Here is a 16,591-nt window from a genome sequence, read left to right as displayed (position 1 = left end):
AAAACTTTTGTCATTTTTAATTATTGTTGTTTCACACATTTACCTTATAAATGGTAAATGTTGCCAATGATGAAAGGGAGTCTGATGTGCTTCTTATTTTGCGAAAGTTTGCACTCCCTAGGGCTTTTTGACCCTAATGGGAATCCGTTGGTAAGGTCTTACTCCAACACAAAAATACTGCAATGATTTAGGTATCTACTGCGCCCCCCCCCCCCCCCCGGCCAGGAAAAAATACACACTGTCACTTTAAAAGTGCTGACAATTGGAAAATTGCTGTTCAGCTTTATTTATTAAAAGTCAGGCCCTGTCCACACGTAGCCGGGGATCTGCCAAAAGGTAGATATTTGTCTACGTTTTGGCCTGTCATCCACATGAAAACTGAGTTTTTTCACACGAAAACGGATCTTTTTAAAAACTCCGGCCAAAGTGAAGATCTGCGTTTTCTCCGTTTTGGGTGTCTGCGTGTGGACAGACAAAACCGGAGTTTTAAGGTCCGCAACGTCACTTTCCGCGACAAAAAAATGCTGACATCACGTGTGCGACCTGTGTTTACTCTAGCCGGCATCATGGATGCCCTCAGAGCTGCGCTCGCTTTATCAATTGTCCAAGCGCTTTCTTCTTGTTTGTTTTTGCAAGCGGAGTTACTGCTCCTTGAGGAAGACCACAGACAAAGGACGAGGTTAAGAACGGGGGAAGTACTGCCGCCTACAGGTCTGGCATGTCCTTAACAACGTATTTATCCGGGTACGTGTGGACAGAGTTTTTTTTAAAACGAGGTGGTGTGGATGCAAGTTTTTGGAGGGGTGGATATTCGTTTTTAAAAAACCCGGCTACGTGTGGACTAGGCCTTAGTCTGACAAAATGTTTTTTACTTTTTTAAACAATTAAAACACTTTAAACACTCAATGGTTTTGAAATAAGCAAATCAATGCTAGTTTATATTGTACGGCCCCAAATGATTATTTTTCTCAGTTATTACAATCATAACAGAAATTTTGTTGGAACGCCTGATGGTCACTTTAAAATGAAATTTACTGATAATCCCATGGGCATCGGTTCATTTTCTGTCAAATGAAAAATCACTATAAACGATGATTATAAATCTAATCTTATTGGGCATTTTTTTAAGTGTTCAGGCATAATTTACACAGGTTATTTTTACTTTTATAATAATATGCTTCCTTTATTGTTGTTAGTTGTTTTATAGCATTAGTGATGTCTTTAGAAGTTATAAACAGAGTTGCGGAGGTTTAACTGATCTGGTATGTGACTTGTCTCTTGTCATTTGAATATTCGTTCAAATTGTGACATTTTCTCTAATTAGCAGACACATAATTGAACACAAGTATTGTCGTGGTAATGTATCATGAATCCACCGACTCCTCTCTGTAAAAGGGGGAGGTAGCTTTATTTTTTCTTCCTCCAGGCGCGTACAATCACACTCATCTCTGATCTGGGCTGCAGATAGACATTCCTGTGCTCTCCTGAGCAGGAGGAGCAGTCAGATGGAGGGGGAGCAGAGCATGAATCAGGTTTATTGTCCTGCAGAAATAGAAAAGTTCAGAGGAGACCCGAGTCCTCTGGATCTGACTCTTAGGGGACCTCAGAGAACTGATGTGTGAGGCCCCTACCTGGAGCACGCTTCTCTGTGACTGTCATCTTGTCATTATTTGTCTCTTTACTTAAAATCTTCATCTTGTAGTTCTATGTTCTCCATTGTTTATTTTGAAATCTTTCTGTTTTTCTGGCTTTTCCCATTTTTCTTGGTGCTTCTTGTCAGAACATGTTTAAGTTTTTACCGTATGACACAGAACCACCGTCAATCATGCTGGAATGGGTCAAAAACAAACATTTCTTTTTGCTTGTTTTGTTCTTCTCCAGTCAACTTCTTGGTCATATCACCAGTTCAAACTGATGTGCTGTTGTTCAGCCTTATCTTCTCACCTGTCCAGTTGCTTGTTGTCCCATTTTCTGTCGTCTCTAAAGAAAGTCTCCACAGTCCACAGGACGTGTAAACGCTGCCACTAGAAGTTTCAGTGTCTGGGCCTTCATCCTACCACCATTTATCTCATCCTCACCTCTTCACCTTTCTCACCCCTGCTCCTGGCCTCCATGTGCGTTACATTCTTGTTGTTATATCCTCTCACCCAGCCAACGGCTGCAAACACACACTCTACACACACGCGTAACAAAGAAGCAAGCGACTGCTGGCCCTGATGATCATAACCTTTAACCCTTTGGTGGCATCGGCACAAACTCTTTGACTGCATCCTAGAGTTACCCTCGCTGCTGCTGAAATGATGTGAAACATGTACAAGCCTGCAACAGACTTGGATAAATAATACGGTATTTTTTTAGAATATTTTGTGAGCTGACATGAATTTGGCATCGATACAGCTCTAACATGCCGATACCAACTTTAGATTGAGAACACTTTGGGATTTTTTTTATTGCTGCTTAGGAATTGGGAGGAAAGTGAAAATCAGATTTGATGTTTTTACTTTACTAAGCTGATTTGTCTGAGTGTTGATTCTGATAAAGTCAAACAGAGTTTTGTCAGTAGGGGTGTGTATTAGCAACAATCTGGCGATACGATCAATATCACAATACAGGGGAGACAATATCATAAATCACGATATTAAAGCTAGATGATAATTGCTAATTTTAAGTTTAATTTAATTGGGAAACTCAGAACTGAAGGTTCCAAAACACGTTCTGCATTATCAAAAGTTTACCCTTTACCTCAAAGTTAAGGTAAATGTGAAAGAAATGGTGAAATTAGATTCTTTTTGGGGAAATAACTTTATAACAAAATTAAGAAAAAAATTTAAATGAGTTCAAATGAAAATAAATTCTACATAACCTTCAAATGTAAAGGCCCTCGGTCACAGAGCTTGGAAGCAGAGATAGTTATGGTATCTTTAACTCTCTCCCTGTGTCATGTTCTGTGTCCCTTTGTTCCCCAGCCCCTCCAGTTCCCACTCCAGGTTCTCCTTTTGTGTTTCATAGCGCCCTCATATGTCCTTTGTCTGCATCTCATTTCTGTGTCTCCTGTGTTCCTTTAGTCTTCTCCAGTCATCCCTCTGCAGTGTTTATAGTTTCAGCTTTTCATTTTTATCAGTCTCTTTAATATGTTTTGTCCCACCGGTTTTTGTAGTTCTCCTTCCCTTTAGAATTTTAGTTATATGGTTGCTTTTCTGTTTTTAGGTTCACTCTTAGGTCATGTTAGTTTCTTCCCTGATTAGTCATTGCTTTCACCTGGTCCTCCCCCCACACTCCACACACCTGCAGCTCATCTGCCTCCCATTATGCCCCAGTGTATTTAAGCCCTGTCTTGTCGGTCCATTGTTGCTGTTTGTGGTAATTCTGTCAGTCTCTCATTCCTAGTCTCTAGTGTTTCTCGTGTCTCAGTTGGATCTCTAGTTTATTTTGGATTTTGGACATTTTTGGACTTTGGCTCCCTGCCCCTGGATTTATTCTTCGTTTTATCCATCAAAATTAAAGGATTTTACTTTACATTATCTCCTGCCTCGTGTAGGGCTGGGCGATATGACGATTTTAGACCATTTTACGATCTACACATCTGACGGTCTGTCATTTTTGAGAGACCGTTTTATCACGATTCACAGCTCTGCTGTTGAATTTCTGCCTCTGAATGAAAAGGGAACTTACCTCAGGCGAATGACACGCCTTTGTTTGACCCTTAACCAATCAGAGTGAGTCATAGTAATATATTAGTGCCCCGCTTGTTTTCACTTGTGTGTGAACAAACATGGCTTCGCCGCGGCTGAGAGCGACAACGAGGTTTTCGTTCCGAAGAGGAACACAGGGTTTCCTTAGCGCGCGGCGCTAACAACTTAGTGACGTGACATGTGTCGGAGAAAGCGTAAAAACACGTTGGACGCTTCTTCTGAAGCAGGAAAATAACACCGCTTCTTAAGCAGAGCACGACGCCGCCTCGGCTAGTCCACCCTCTGCCGAGCCGGTGTCGGTACCGGACTGAGCTCGGTCACTGGGTCGTTGGAGCTGCCCCGTGACTGCCTGATGGAAAACCAGCGGGTTTCATCAGACTCGTAGTTTATTGTTTTTATTGGGGACCCCCTGTATTTTACCGCTCCCTCCTGCAGTCTTCCCCTATTACAATTTAAAATGATTCTGTAAATTCCGTGTATCAATAGAAACAATCTCTGCCTCTGCCAGCTGCAGTAAACGTAGTTTCCAAATAATAAGAGGTGCATTCATCTGTGTATCTCCTTTGATCCGCATTAGTGATGTTTTCAGCACCAGAACAGTGAAGCAAAGAAAGATTCCTGAGTTTGTTAGTAATTTTATTTATTAGGTGCATCTAACCTGTTCTATTTTTCTCTGAAATGAGATCAAATCAGTGCTTCTATGGGTTGTCTCCAATCTGCACTAGAAAATTTTACTTTATTTAGAGACTTGTTGCAGAAAATATTCAGAATGCGCAGTTATTTGCTACCACAAGCGATCTCTGGTCCAGCCGCACATCAGGGCCGTATTTGAGCTTAACTATCCACTACATGAGCAACTGGGAGCTACATAGTATTTTGAACAAGTTAATGTTTGCACAATACGTTTGCAATTGACATGTTTGCACTTTAAATATGTTTATGATTTTAATTTATGTTAAGTAACTTGAAAAACGAGAAAAACTGATTTTTGTAATTGTTTCTCTCAGGGCTTTTATCATCTCTGGTGTGAGTTTAAAATATAAGTGTGTTAGCACTGTGCTGATTATCCCTAATATGAATAAATGTTTATTTATTCAATGTTTCTCTTCTTTAATATGCAATTGAAGTCATGCTATTCATGGATAAAAAATCGTGATAAAATCGAAATCGTGATAAAATATTGGAAAAATCGTGATATTCTATTTTTGCCATATCGCCCAGCCCTAGCCTCGTGTCGTCCTGGGTTTCTGCACTTTGGGTTCTAACATCCCTACAAAACGTGACACCCTGGGGGTGTATTATTCTTATACAGATGCAGGGAACAAGTTCTTTCACAGATTATATAAGCAGGCGCCAAACCAAACATGGCAGCACTTTAAGCAGTTTTTTCTTCCTTGATAATATCAGAAAACTTCTCTCACATAATCTGTCACCTAAGTAATGTTAAGGTTATACACATTTATATGTGGAGCACATCAGGAAAAGAGCAGGCTGTTTGGGTTTTCCTCATTTTCCTTTTGTGGGTTATCAGAAAGTCGTTTACCGAGAATCCCAAAGCTGTGGTCCGAGCCACTCTGATCCGTTACACGAGCCGGCCACCGTCCAGGAACATCAAAGCAGCTGACCTTGTGCCTGAAACATAATGAGGCCTTATTGGAGAGCCACGTCAGAGTATAAAGGAGGAGCTGTGTGGGAGGGAGTCAAGTGGGGAGAGAATGTAAAATATGTGTACAGTTTGATTCAGCTAGAACAATATAATGAGCCGGTGTGTGTGTGCGCATGCATGCATGCGTGTGTGTGTGCAAGTTGGTTTGGTGTATGACTTTGCACTCTGTGCACCTTTTAACATTTGAGCACATTATTGAAAATGCTCTTCTTGTCTTTCATGTAATTTTCTGATGTTCCAGCCGCATTGATTTGGCTGCTTTTAAGCCGTCATTGCCTGAAGTTACAATTACCTCTGAGTGAGAGAGCCGGATTGACCCAAACCAGAGTTTGTTCCTGATACAAACCTGTTAACGGTGCTCTTAGCATCCCTCATCAGACCTCCTGACTCTGTCCGTTCCCCCCACAGATGAACATGACGCAGTACAGAAGAAAACATTCACCAAATGGATCAACGCGCAGTTCTCCAAGGTATGTGAAACACAGCATGCAACCACCAAGTTCCTGTGTGTGTGTGGTCCTGCTTTTAGATTTTAGCACAGCAGTAATTATACCATCAGATAATGAAGCAAAACATCTTATTAGCACAATGTTCTGCAAATTTTTTGCTGTGTTTTATTATTATTTGGATTTTGGTTTAAATTCTGAGGCTGCTATTTATTTAGCTTTCGTTACAATTTAGCACCTGTTGACTCTGTTCATTTTTTGTGTTTTTCTCTCTTCAGACAGGAAAGACACCTATAAAAGATCTATTTTCTGATCTAAGGGATGGTAGGAAGCTGCTGGACCTGCTGGAGGGTCTCACCAATACAGTCTTGGTGAGTTACTGCACATGTACACCTGTAGGCTTTGCTTGGAGATTTTCAGTTCTTGGGAGACAAGATGAACGACTCTCTACAAAGAATCTTCTCTCATTGATCACTTTCAAAAGATTAGATTCATTCGTGAACATCACATCTAGTTACTTTCTCATTTTGGCTGCTGACACCGGATTTTTAATGCAGCCATTTGTAGTTTTTCTCCTTATGTTTTTTGTCGGTATCACATGCTTTTAAATGAGCTTTTCTCCATTTTATGTGATGTTGGGTTTGTCTCATAATCAAGTATGTCACTGCAGAATAAATTGGGGTTGCACAATACATCGCAAATGTATCATCATCGCATTATCGGCATACGCTTATCGCAAACAACAGAAAAAACACAAAGAATGGTCAGCTCAGATGTTTGCTACACATAATACATTTTGTCAGGCAAACAGAGGCATAACGTTTTTGACAAATCAAATTGAGCCCTTCACCCTTTTGGCCAATCGGGTGGGTTCTTATAGGCAGATGGCACCTACTTTAGGTGGCTAGCAAACACCCGAGTTAGCTTCGTTATGCTTTTTCTGCCAATTCTACTTTTTCCAGGATCCACTGATTGCCTTTTATTGTTCATTTTCTTTTCCCCTTCCTCACATTTTTTTTATCTGAATATTTGCTTTTCCCATTTGTTATGAAATTCTGAATTGCCTTTGTTTTTGATTTTTTTTGCTCATGGGTTAAGTGTTTGTTTATGTATTGCAAGTCATATCGTCATCCCAATATTCATCACTGTTATGGCGCATCACAGGTTTTCCTAATATCATGCAGTCCTGGTATGAATGCAGTAACCTAACTTTTGCCAAAACCTCGTGTCTCCTAAAATAATAATTATTTCAGAAAATTGGACAAAAATCACCCTTTTCCTGTTTGGTCACCATTAGGGCTGCAACAAACGATTATTTGGATAATCGATTAATCGGATGGGGTCTCGACACGATTAATCGATTAATCGGATTACATGGGGACATTTTTAAAAACTGCTAGGGAAACGTTATTTCTCTCCTTCCTTCACTTTATTTAACACAACATTATTAGAAAACAGTTCAATAGCAGAAAAACAACATGCCATCACCTAAATTGTCTTATAAGGTGTATAGACAGAGACCCTAAGCTACATCTATCTGTGACCTAAAATGCTTGGTCCAATTAAACAGCTTAAGGGCAATTCTCATCTGTTTTGTTTGATCTCATCTGTAGACATTTATTATAACTGGGGATGTCAAACAACTAATTTTTAAATGTAATTAAACATAGGCTGTGAATTAATCAAAATTGATCACTATTTCCAAAAATGACTGAAAAAATAAGTTGTCACACACTCCATGGAAACTTTCAGAGAATCCACAAATAGTGGCTTTCAAATCGTTTTGTTACTTTCTGCAAGTTTAGAAAAGCAGCAGATGAGACAGCATGTCTGATAATTTAGTTTTTCATCTGATAATATTAGAACATGTCAGTAATGCCTGAGGGGCTTTTATAAACACTGTATAACTAACACTACTGGAGAGGGTATGAATTACACAGAGGCTTCTGGGGAGCCCAGTTATGGGGGGGGGGGGGGGGGGGGGGGCGGCAATTTGCCTTGGCCCCCAAAATGTCTTGAAACGGCCCTGGGTGTGTGACTGAGTGTTGAAGGTGACCTGAATAGTATCAAATTTATAAATACTACATGTGTGTAACTTATTGTTTTATAGGTAAAAACGTGTAGTGGAGATAAATCTACCTACATTTTACTTTTCAACACTTTGTTTTGTTTTGTTGTTTTTATTGAACTATTTTCCTGTCCTGTCTGTCTCTCGTCTTCCTGCATCTCCTCTAAACTCTCCAGAAAATCTGCTGCCTGGATTCTTACTTTTTCACCTCATCAGTTATTTCTGTGCAGATCAAAGGGATCTCCTGACCACAAAGCGCAGAGCGCGTTTTCGATGCTGCGTGAGGTGAAATCACCGCAGCACAGGTGATGAGCTCCGCAGTAGCGCGCTTCAGGCACAAATAAGACAGAAAATAGAGAACATGTGCAGACATGAACGATCGTGTGCTAATTATAGTTTTTTGGTTGCGCCACTTTGAGAATGGACCGTGCGCTGGAAGCAGCTGCCTGGATCGCTGCGCAACAACGCAGCGCTGTGCCGCTCTCTGCTCAAAAGAGTCCAAAAATGATATAATATAGAAAACTTTTTTCCGGTTCCCCTGGATGTGTAGGATATACAGCTCCCCCATAATTCGATCCCTGCTCCTGGATGAAAAGCCGGACATTTTCATCAATACGAGAACCCGCAGTCCGGACGCGCCGGACAGAGAGTGAAAAGTGGACACGTCTGGGGAAAACGGAACGTACGGTCGCCATAGTCCTCATAAAGCGGGAAATTATAGATACAGTATTTTGCTCGTGCCCTGGGCCCTTTAGAGTTCGTGGGCCCTGGGCAATTGCCCAGTTAATCCGGCCTTGGGCGGAACCGGTTCGCAGCAGCGCGAGTCCCCCCGCTCATCTAATAAGCGTTGCGCTCACGACTTTAGACTCTTTTTTTTTACGAGCTCAGGGCATGTCTAGCCTGTGTAATAATCCGGGACTTGGATGAATCACTTTTGAAAAGTTTTTAATTTACCCGGACACAGAGTTCTCTCCTTTCTCGCTGATGATCCCGACATGCTTGCGTTTAAGACGCTGCATCATCCTGTGCCATGCTAAGTCTGACCTAAACGTTGCAGGTAACGCATGTCTTCGCCTGATTTAACTGAAAATGCTCCCAAACTTAAAAAAGCTTTTACTTTTTTGACTCTCGCTGCTTCTGCCATGTTCCTCTTCCAAACAACTGCCGGCTCTCCCTCGCGCTGATCTGCCGGCTCTCCCTCGCGCTGATCTGTCTGCGCGCAACGGCGGGCGGGAAGGGGGGGGAGGGGCGCTTTTGGAAGAGTTGTGCGACACAACGAATCGATGACGCAATTCGTTGCCAACGCTTTTAGTAATCGATTTTCATCGAATTTATCGATTCGTTGTTGCAGCCCTAGTCACCATTCACATCCATTAAACCACCAACAGATGTGACGGGTGATCCCATGGGGTTGATTTTTGCACAAAAAAATAGGAAAAAAGAAAAGTAAGAAATGCAAGATTATGTGAAAATGAAAAATAAAACAGTTTCAACAGAAAGGACATTTAATGTACTATAATTTATATGCAGAGCACACTTTTAGATGATTGACATGTTTTTTTATCAGTTGCATTAACACAGCTTCCTTGAGCCAATTTAGATTCTACAAGTGTGTTTATGGTTTACCCACTTACCACTTTAACACAAACAGTAAACTGGTAGATTTAAAGGCAACCCACTCACACACCATTCTTGTTTATACTTTTCTAGCATCTTTCCTGCACCTGCAGTCATCCTATGTACCAGTTGACTTTTTGTCATCTATGACGGCGCACATGTTCAGACTCTCCCTGTTACCAGACTACTAACTCTATAGCTGGGAGGTAATGAGTGGCTCAGGAATTTGAAGACTTAAAGGATTATCAGTTGGCAGCAATTCATCTTGCTAATGCTTCCTGTGGACACAGCTGACACTTTGAATGTGATGAATTTTATATATATAATTTAAAAAGTGCGTGACTTACCCTGGTTTCACACTGAAAGCATCAGCGGCGCGGAACGGCAGCGGAACATCACTGCTTCAAATAGAATCCATTATAGTTTATGGAGTGTTTCAAACCAGCGATAATTTCTAGGCACATCTCAGAAGCGGCACGTTGCGCGGCACAGCGCCGCACCATGCCGCAAATAATAGTCAGGTTCTATTTTTGCTGCAAGCCACTTCTGCAACACTTCAATTTTGCGACTATCATAGGGCTAGACAGGAAATCACGCACTGTTTCAGTGTAAAATCCTCTATAATTTTCAAAATAAAAGTACTGCAGCAATGCAATTTCATATATATGAAGCAAACGTGTGACCCAACTTCATGTTTGCTCGCAGCATTGTTTCGGAAGTGCAGCGGTGTGTTTTTTATGGCTTTAATCCTGGAAGTGGAGAAGAAAAACATCATATATGACATCAGACAGTGATGTCAATCGTGATTTCCTTCTTTTTACTTTAATGGCGGATTGCATAAACAAACTGTGACCTGAAATCTCAAGGGATCTTGTGATCTCATGAGTCCATCGAAGAGGACAGCGATGAAGTCTTTCCGCTGCCAAGACTCTCCCGGTGTGAAAAGGACTGCTTTGAAGTTTGCGAGTAAACAGCTGCCGTTTCACCCTGCTGATGCTTCCAGTGTGAAACCAGCGTTAGCCTCAGCATTTCATTTCTTGTTTTGAATTTTAGTTTTCCCTAAAAATGCACATGCTTTTCTGTATAGGTAAGTGTTTAACAACTTTATTGACTAACTCAGAACTAAACAGAACCAGAAACAATCTACTTCCTTGTGTGTTACTTTTCTGTTGCGTCATTGTTTGCTTGTGTACAAACTCAGCTGATTTCTGCTTTCGTCTCCTCTTCCTCAGACCAAAGAGCGAGGCTCCACCAGAGTCCACTCCCTCAACAACGTCAACAAAGTTCTACAAGTTCTGCATCAAAATAATGTGAGTTTCGGTTTTCAGCAGCGGTTTGGTAGATGCTACAACAGCTACACCTGTTGTTTTTTTGAGTGTGTGTGAGAAGAGCAAAACCAGAAAGAGGGAACGATGTGTGATTATCTCATCTTGTATTCTACTGTACTATAAGCTTGTGCAACACACTTTTACAGCAAAGCGCACTTCCTTCATTTAAATCAATAACTTTTTTTCTGACTCTTTATTAGGTTTCTCCTGTCTCTCCGGGACATATTTAGATATATAACCAGTCACACACTCAAACCTAGGGACAAATTAGTCTCCAATCAGCCTGACATGTATGCTTTGGGTCTTTGGGTGCACCTTTGTCCCATCATTTCTCCTTTACCTGAGAAGTCACTGAGTGCCACAAAAAACAATTAACAATTAGATTAGATACAATAAAAATAAAGCTTTCAACTGGAGGATATGGTAAACATGAGAAAATAATTAAAGATGAGTTGTTTTTAATGACAGCTGCTAGAAAATAGATTAAAATTAGGAATTTCTACCAAGAATTGTGTTACTTTATTTTTTACACATTTTCTTTCATTATTCCGTGTTGTTTTAGCTCAGCCTTACCTTGCAAAGTATGCAGATATGTCTGTTTTAATGGACAGTAGGGATGTGCAATTAATCAAATTTGGGTTTCATTTTTGATTTCTGCTCCAAATGATTTGATCTGACCAAATTCTGCTTTGCAAGGATACTTTTATTTAATTTTAATTAAATTTTATTTTGGTGAATGACACACTTCTGTCCCCTGTGAAGACTAAACTCCTGAGTGTCAGAGTAAAAACAACGCTCACTGTTGGACATCTGAGCTTCCTTTCTTTTGTTTTATTGAACACTCTCTCTACGTGTCCTCGATTTGTTCACAGCTAAACTGCTCAACTCTTTTCACCTGCTGGCATAAATTAGTAACTGAGGTCTCCTCAGAGTCTGACTGTAAACTGAACACAGGTCCTAAATGATTCAGAGCTCTAGGCAGGAAACCGGTCAGAAGGCTAATAAAGAGAAATCCCTTCATACTTAAACCCAAATTGAACATCCTGTTCTGCTCTCTGGTTCTTAAACCAGAAATATTTAGATGCACATACACACACACACACACACACACACACACATGCACGCACGCACACACACACTGAAGCACACTTTGATATTCGTACCAGAGGAACATAATTGGACTGATTTTCAGTCAAAACACACGGAGATGTTCAGAAACTGTACACTCATGAAGTAAATGATTAGTGTTGTTGGGTAACGATGGCATTAGAACGTTTTATGTTACAGAACTTTCTATTTTTCTGGTAAAAAAAAAAGTCTTGTTTTCTGCCCATTAGGTGGACCTGGTAAACATCGGGGGTACAGATATTGTAGATGGGAACCACAAGCTGACCCTGGGTCTCATCTGGAGTATCATCCTTCACTGGCAGGTGAGAACTTTACACACACGCATGCATGAGTGTTTGCTTTAATAACTCACTCTCCACTGATGCTCCAGAGGGATCAAATAAACCAGTGATGGAAACTCGGTACGGGTGTCTGTGCACACACGCGAGTCAACATGCTAGTCATCTGGTGCTTTCAGTTCAAACGGCTGCTGAACGCCATTAATCAGGAAGTTCTGTTCAAAGGGTGAAAGAGTTGGGGCTATTATTTGTCTATCATTGTTTGCTGATGTTATTGTTATTATCTTTTGATTGTTCTGTTGTTTTTCTGTTTACAGGCAGAGGTTAGTTCGTTTATTAGCAACATGATGAGAATATTTGATCTTTATTGGTGTAAAAAAAAAATCTAAAATCCTTAGAACCAGAATGAAACCATCTCTGTGTGCATTTGTTCGTGTAGGTGAAAGACATCATGAAGGACATCATGTCCAACCTGCAGCAGACCAACAGTGAAAAGATCTTATTGAGCTGGGTCCGACAGTGCACTCGCCCAAACCCTGAAGTCAACGTACTGAACTTTACCACGAGCTGGGCTGATGGACTGGCGTTCAATGGCATCCTTCACCACTTCAAGTGAGGAAGGAACAAAGCATTTGGGAGGGAGGGGATGGGGGGTGGGGGGGTGAAGCTTAAAATATGAATTTTTATTTACTATCCGACAAAATGGTCAGTGACCCCTTTTTTCTGCACACACAATGTTGGATGAAAAATATGTTTATACAGTTTGGCGTCTCAGTAAGTGTTATTTAGAAATATGTAGAAGTTTGTGCATGTGTGTGTAATTAAAACAGACTGCTAAGTGTGAGAGAGTCAGGTTGACAGGTGTGTGTGTGTGTGCGTGCATGTGTATGTATGCTGCTTGACTTGATCTGTTAAAGCTTGTCATGTTGCTGTTTGTTCAAGCTCTATGTGCTGTTGAATGTGAAAGAAAAAAGATGTGTGTGTTGGGGGGGGGGTTAAGCCCCATCTATGTATTTTTTTCCCCTACTGATGACATTGACACACACGCACGCGCACACACATGCACACGTCTGTCTTTCTATCACAGTGAGGACCATCCATTGACTTCCATTCATTTTTGTGACTGTATTATGCCTAACCCTAACCATAACCAATGCTGATCTATTCCTAACCTTAACTAAACCTTAATTCACACCATACCTCCAAAACCAACTGGTAAGCTTTTAAAAATAAGTGAGGACCAGAAAAATGTCCTCACTTTGAAAAATGTCTGCACATTGTAGGGAAAATGGTGAAAATGGTCCTCAGTATGTAGTAAGTGCAAGAACACATACACACAAACGCATGTGAGGTGTGAGAACAACTAGTGTTGATTTAGACTTAGGCCTTGGGTTTAGGTGGATCACTGAACAGACACATTCCACACCCACACAAGCCACCACTCTCCACGTCCATCTGCTGCATCTTTGGATCTTCTGACATCCTTTAACTCTGCAGTCAGAAACGTGAGGGTTGCCTATTTCTCCAACCTGGTGTCCCAGAGCAAAGGGAACCTCAAGGTGCTGCTTAACACCATCAGCAGTATAGTCCCACCCGCCTCTCTTCCAGCCTCCATCCACTCTGTTGCAGACCGTGGAAACTGTTTGTCTTTCTTTGTGCATAAAGTCAATAAGGTTAGATCTAGCATCTCTCCCTCAGCCTTATCTCTACCTCTCCCGACTCCAACCAGGCCCATCATCCTAGATAGCTTTGCTCTTGTTTCTTTGCCTGAGTTAACCAAACTCTATGAAGACCTCTGCATGTCCCCTCGACATCTTACCTTCATCTTTGTTTAAAAATGCTTTTCAGTCCATCGGTCCCAGCGTGCTCTCTCTAATTAATGCTTCTCTAGTTTCTGGTCAGGTCCCTGCTTATTTTAAGTACGCTGTAATCTATCCATTTCTTTAAAAAACAATTCTAGCAGCTTCAGACTCATCTCTAAACTTCTATTCTTCTCCAAAATCTTGGAGCCAGCTGCTCTTGATGAACATAACATCTATGATAGTTTCCAGTCAAGTTTTCGTAGAGCTCATTCTACTGAAACAGCTCTTCTAAGGGTCTCTAATGACCTGCTGACTCACAGTGATGCATCTGTTCTGGTCTTGCTGGACCTGACTGCAGCCTTTGACACTGTTGACCATCACCTGCTACTGGATAGGCTAACAGACTGGGTAGGCCTATCAGGAACTGCTCTGGAGTGGTTCTCCTATCTGTCTGAGCGTTCCTTCTTAGTGACTGTCTTCATGTTTCAGTCCTCCACCACCTCCCTCACCCATGGTGTCCCACAAGGTTCTGTGCTAGGGTCTCTACTTTTCCTCCTTTATCTGCTTCCTCTTCAGCACATCCTGAGCTCCTTCAAAGGAATCTCCTACCATCTTTATGCAGATGACATCCAACTGTACATCTCCTTTAAGCCCCATGAGATGTCTAAGCTGCAGCTGTTACACACCTGCTTAGACTCTATCAAAACCTGGATGGCTGGGAGCTTTCTTCAGCTGAATGAAGACAAGACTGAGATCCTCATCTGTGCCCTAGACAAGCTGGTTCCCAAAGTCAGAGACTCTCTTGGTCAGCTTGCTTCCCACACCAGACCTTCTGTCAGGAATCTTGGCATGACCTTTGACCCAGCTCTCACCCTGGATTCTCATGTCAGTCCTCTTGTTCGCTCTTCCTTCTTCCATCTCAGGAACTTTGCTAAGCTGAGTCCCATTCTGTCTCGCTCTGAACTTGAGACAGTTCTCCACACCTTCATCTCCTCACGCTTGGACTACTGTAACTCTCTTTTCACGTGTCTGAGCAGAACCTCCCTGAACCGTCTACAGGTGGTTCAGAATGCCTGTGCTCAGCTTCTGACCAAGTCCTCCAAACACACCCACATCACCCCGCTTCTCCTCCAGCTTCACTGGCTGCCAGTCAACTTCAGGGTTCATTTCAAGATCCTGGTTCTGGTCTATAGTGCGTTACACGGACAAGCACCATCTTATTTTCTTAGTCCCTACACCCCCAGCAGGTCCCTGAGGTCCAGTGACCAAAGCCTACTGGTTGTGCAGCATCAGGCTAAAGACCAAAGGTGACAAATCATTTGCTGCTGTGGCCCCCAGACTCTGGAACTCTCTCCCCCTGAGCCTGAGATCAGTGGACTCAGTGGTATAACCACCTCAGTGACCTCGGCCCCAGGTATTTGAGAGGCCAACTCAGAGTCCCCAGATTCTGCTTCCTCACTGGAAGACGTGTCGGTGGGATTGAGGAGGTCTTCGAAGTATTCCGCCCACCGATCCACAACGTCCTGAGTAGAGGTCAGCAGCAGTGCACTGCTTTCCCCTCCTGAGATGCCGGATGGTGGACCAGAATCTCCTCAAAACCTTATGGAAATCTTTCTCCATGGTCTCACCGAACTCCTCCCATACACGGGTTTTTGCCTCTGGAGTCTTACAGGCCAAAAAGACCCGATAGGACCCTTTTTTCAGCTTGACACCATTGGTGTCCACCAGTGGGTTTGAGGGTGCCACCACAACAGGCACTGACAAACCTGCGGCTTCAGCTCCGGTCAGCCACCTCGACAATGGAAGCACGGAACATGGCCCACTCAGACTCAGTGTCCCCTGCTTCCTTCAGGACGTGTTTGAAATTCTGTCAGAGGTGAGAATTGAAGCTCCTTCAGAGTGGAGACTCTGCCAGACTTTCCCAGCAGACCCTCACAAGACGTTCAGGCCTGCCAGGTCTGACCGGTTTCCTCCCCCACTGTTGAAGCCATCTCATCACCAGGTTGACAGTTGACAGCTCCGCCCCTCTTTTCACCTGAGTGTCCAAGACATGTGGCCGCAGATCAGATGAAACAATGACAAAGTCGATCATCGAGCTGCGGCCTAAGATATCCTGGTGCCAAGAGCACATATGTTCACCTTTTATCTTGAACATTATGGACAATCCATGACTAGCACAGAGGTCCAGTAACAAAACACCGCTCAAATTCAGATCGGGGGGCCATTCCTCCCCACCACACCTCTCCAGGTCCCACTGTCGTTGCCCACATGAGCGTTAAAGTCCCCCCACTGGAACGAGCTATCTCCTGCACCCCCTCCAAGGACTCCAAAAAAAAGGGGGGGGGGGGGGTAGTCTGAGCTGCAAATCTGTACACTGCAAGCTGTTAAAACAAGCAAAGTTTAATGATTGCAAATATGAACTTGTACATCTCTTTGCACACAATAATAAAAGCTCCTGTTTTCAGTCAATGATTACAATCATCATGTTAACTTCAGTCATCCTACACTTACAGTGTGTTATCATGGCTAATTTCTCCTCAATGGCTGTTTTTGGCAAGCTATGTTT

At 42.3% G+C, this 16,591-nt stretch overlaps 1 protein-coding gene across 8 annotated transcripts in view; it reads left to right on the top strand.

Moving 5' to 3' along the window:
- utrn (utrophin) overlaps nucleotides 1–16,591 on the top strand; it is a 208,672-nt gene that overhangs the window by 16,049 nt on the left and 176,032 nt on the right. For all 8 annotated transcript variants that reach the window (XM_015947254.3, XM_015947253.3, XM_015947261.3 and 5 more), the window contains 5 exons: nucleotides 5,767–5,828; nucleotides 6,083–6,175; nucleotides 10,722–10,799; nucleotides 12,155–12,247; nucleotides 12,663–12,835. In XM_015947254.3, the coding sequence (XP_015802740.3) occupies nucleotides 5,767–5,828; nucleotides 6,083–6,175; nucleotides 10,722–10,799; nucleotides 12,155–12,247; nucleotides 12,663–12,835 (499 nt within the window). The remainder of the gene's footprint in view (nucleotides 1–5,766; nucleotides 5,829–6,082; nucleotides 6,176–10,721; nucleotides 10,800–12,154; nucleotides 12,248–12,662; nucleotides 12,836–16,591) is intronic.

The sequence above is a fragment of the Nothobranchius furzeri genome, chromosome 2 (assembly GCF_043380555.1).
Source record: "Nothobranchius furzeri strain GRZ-AD chromosome 2, NfurGRZ-RIMD1, whole genome shotgun sequence".
Taxonomy (NCBI): Eukaryota; Metazoa; Chordata; class Actinopteri; order Cyprinodontiformes; family Nothobranchiidae; genus Nothobranchius; species Nothobranchius furzeri.
Note: the sequence above shows the minus strand (reverse complement) of the source record. Positions and strands in the feature narration are given on the sequence as shown.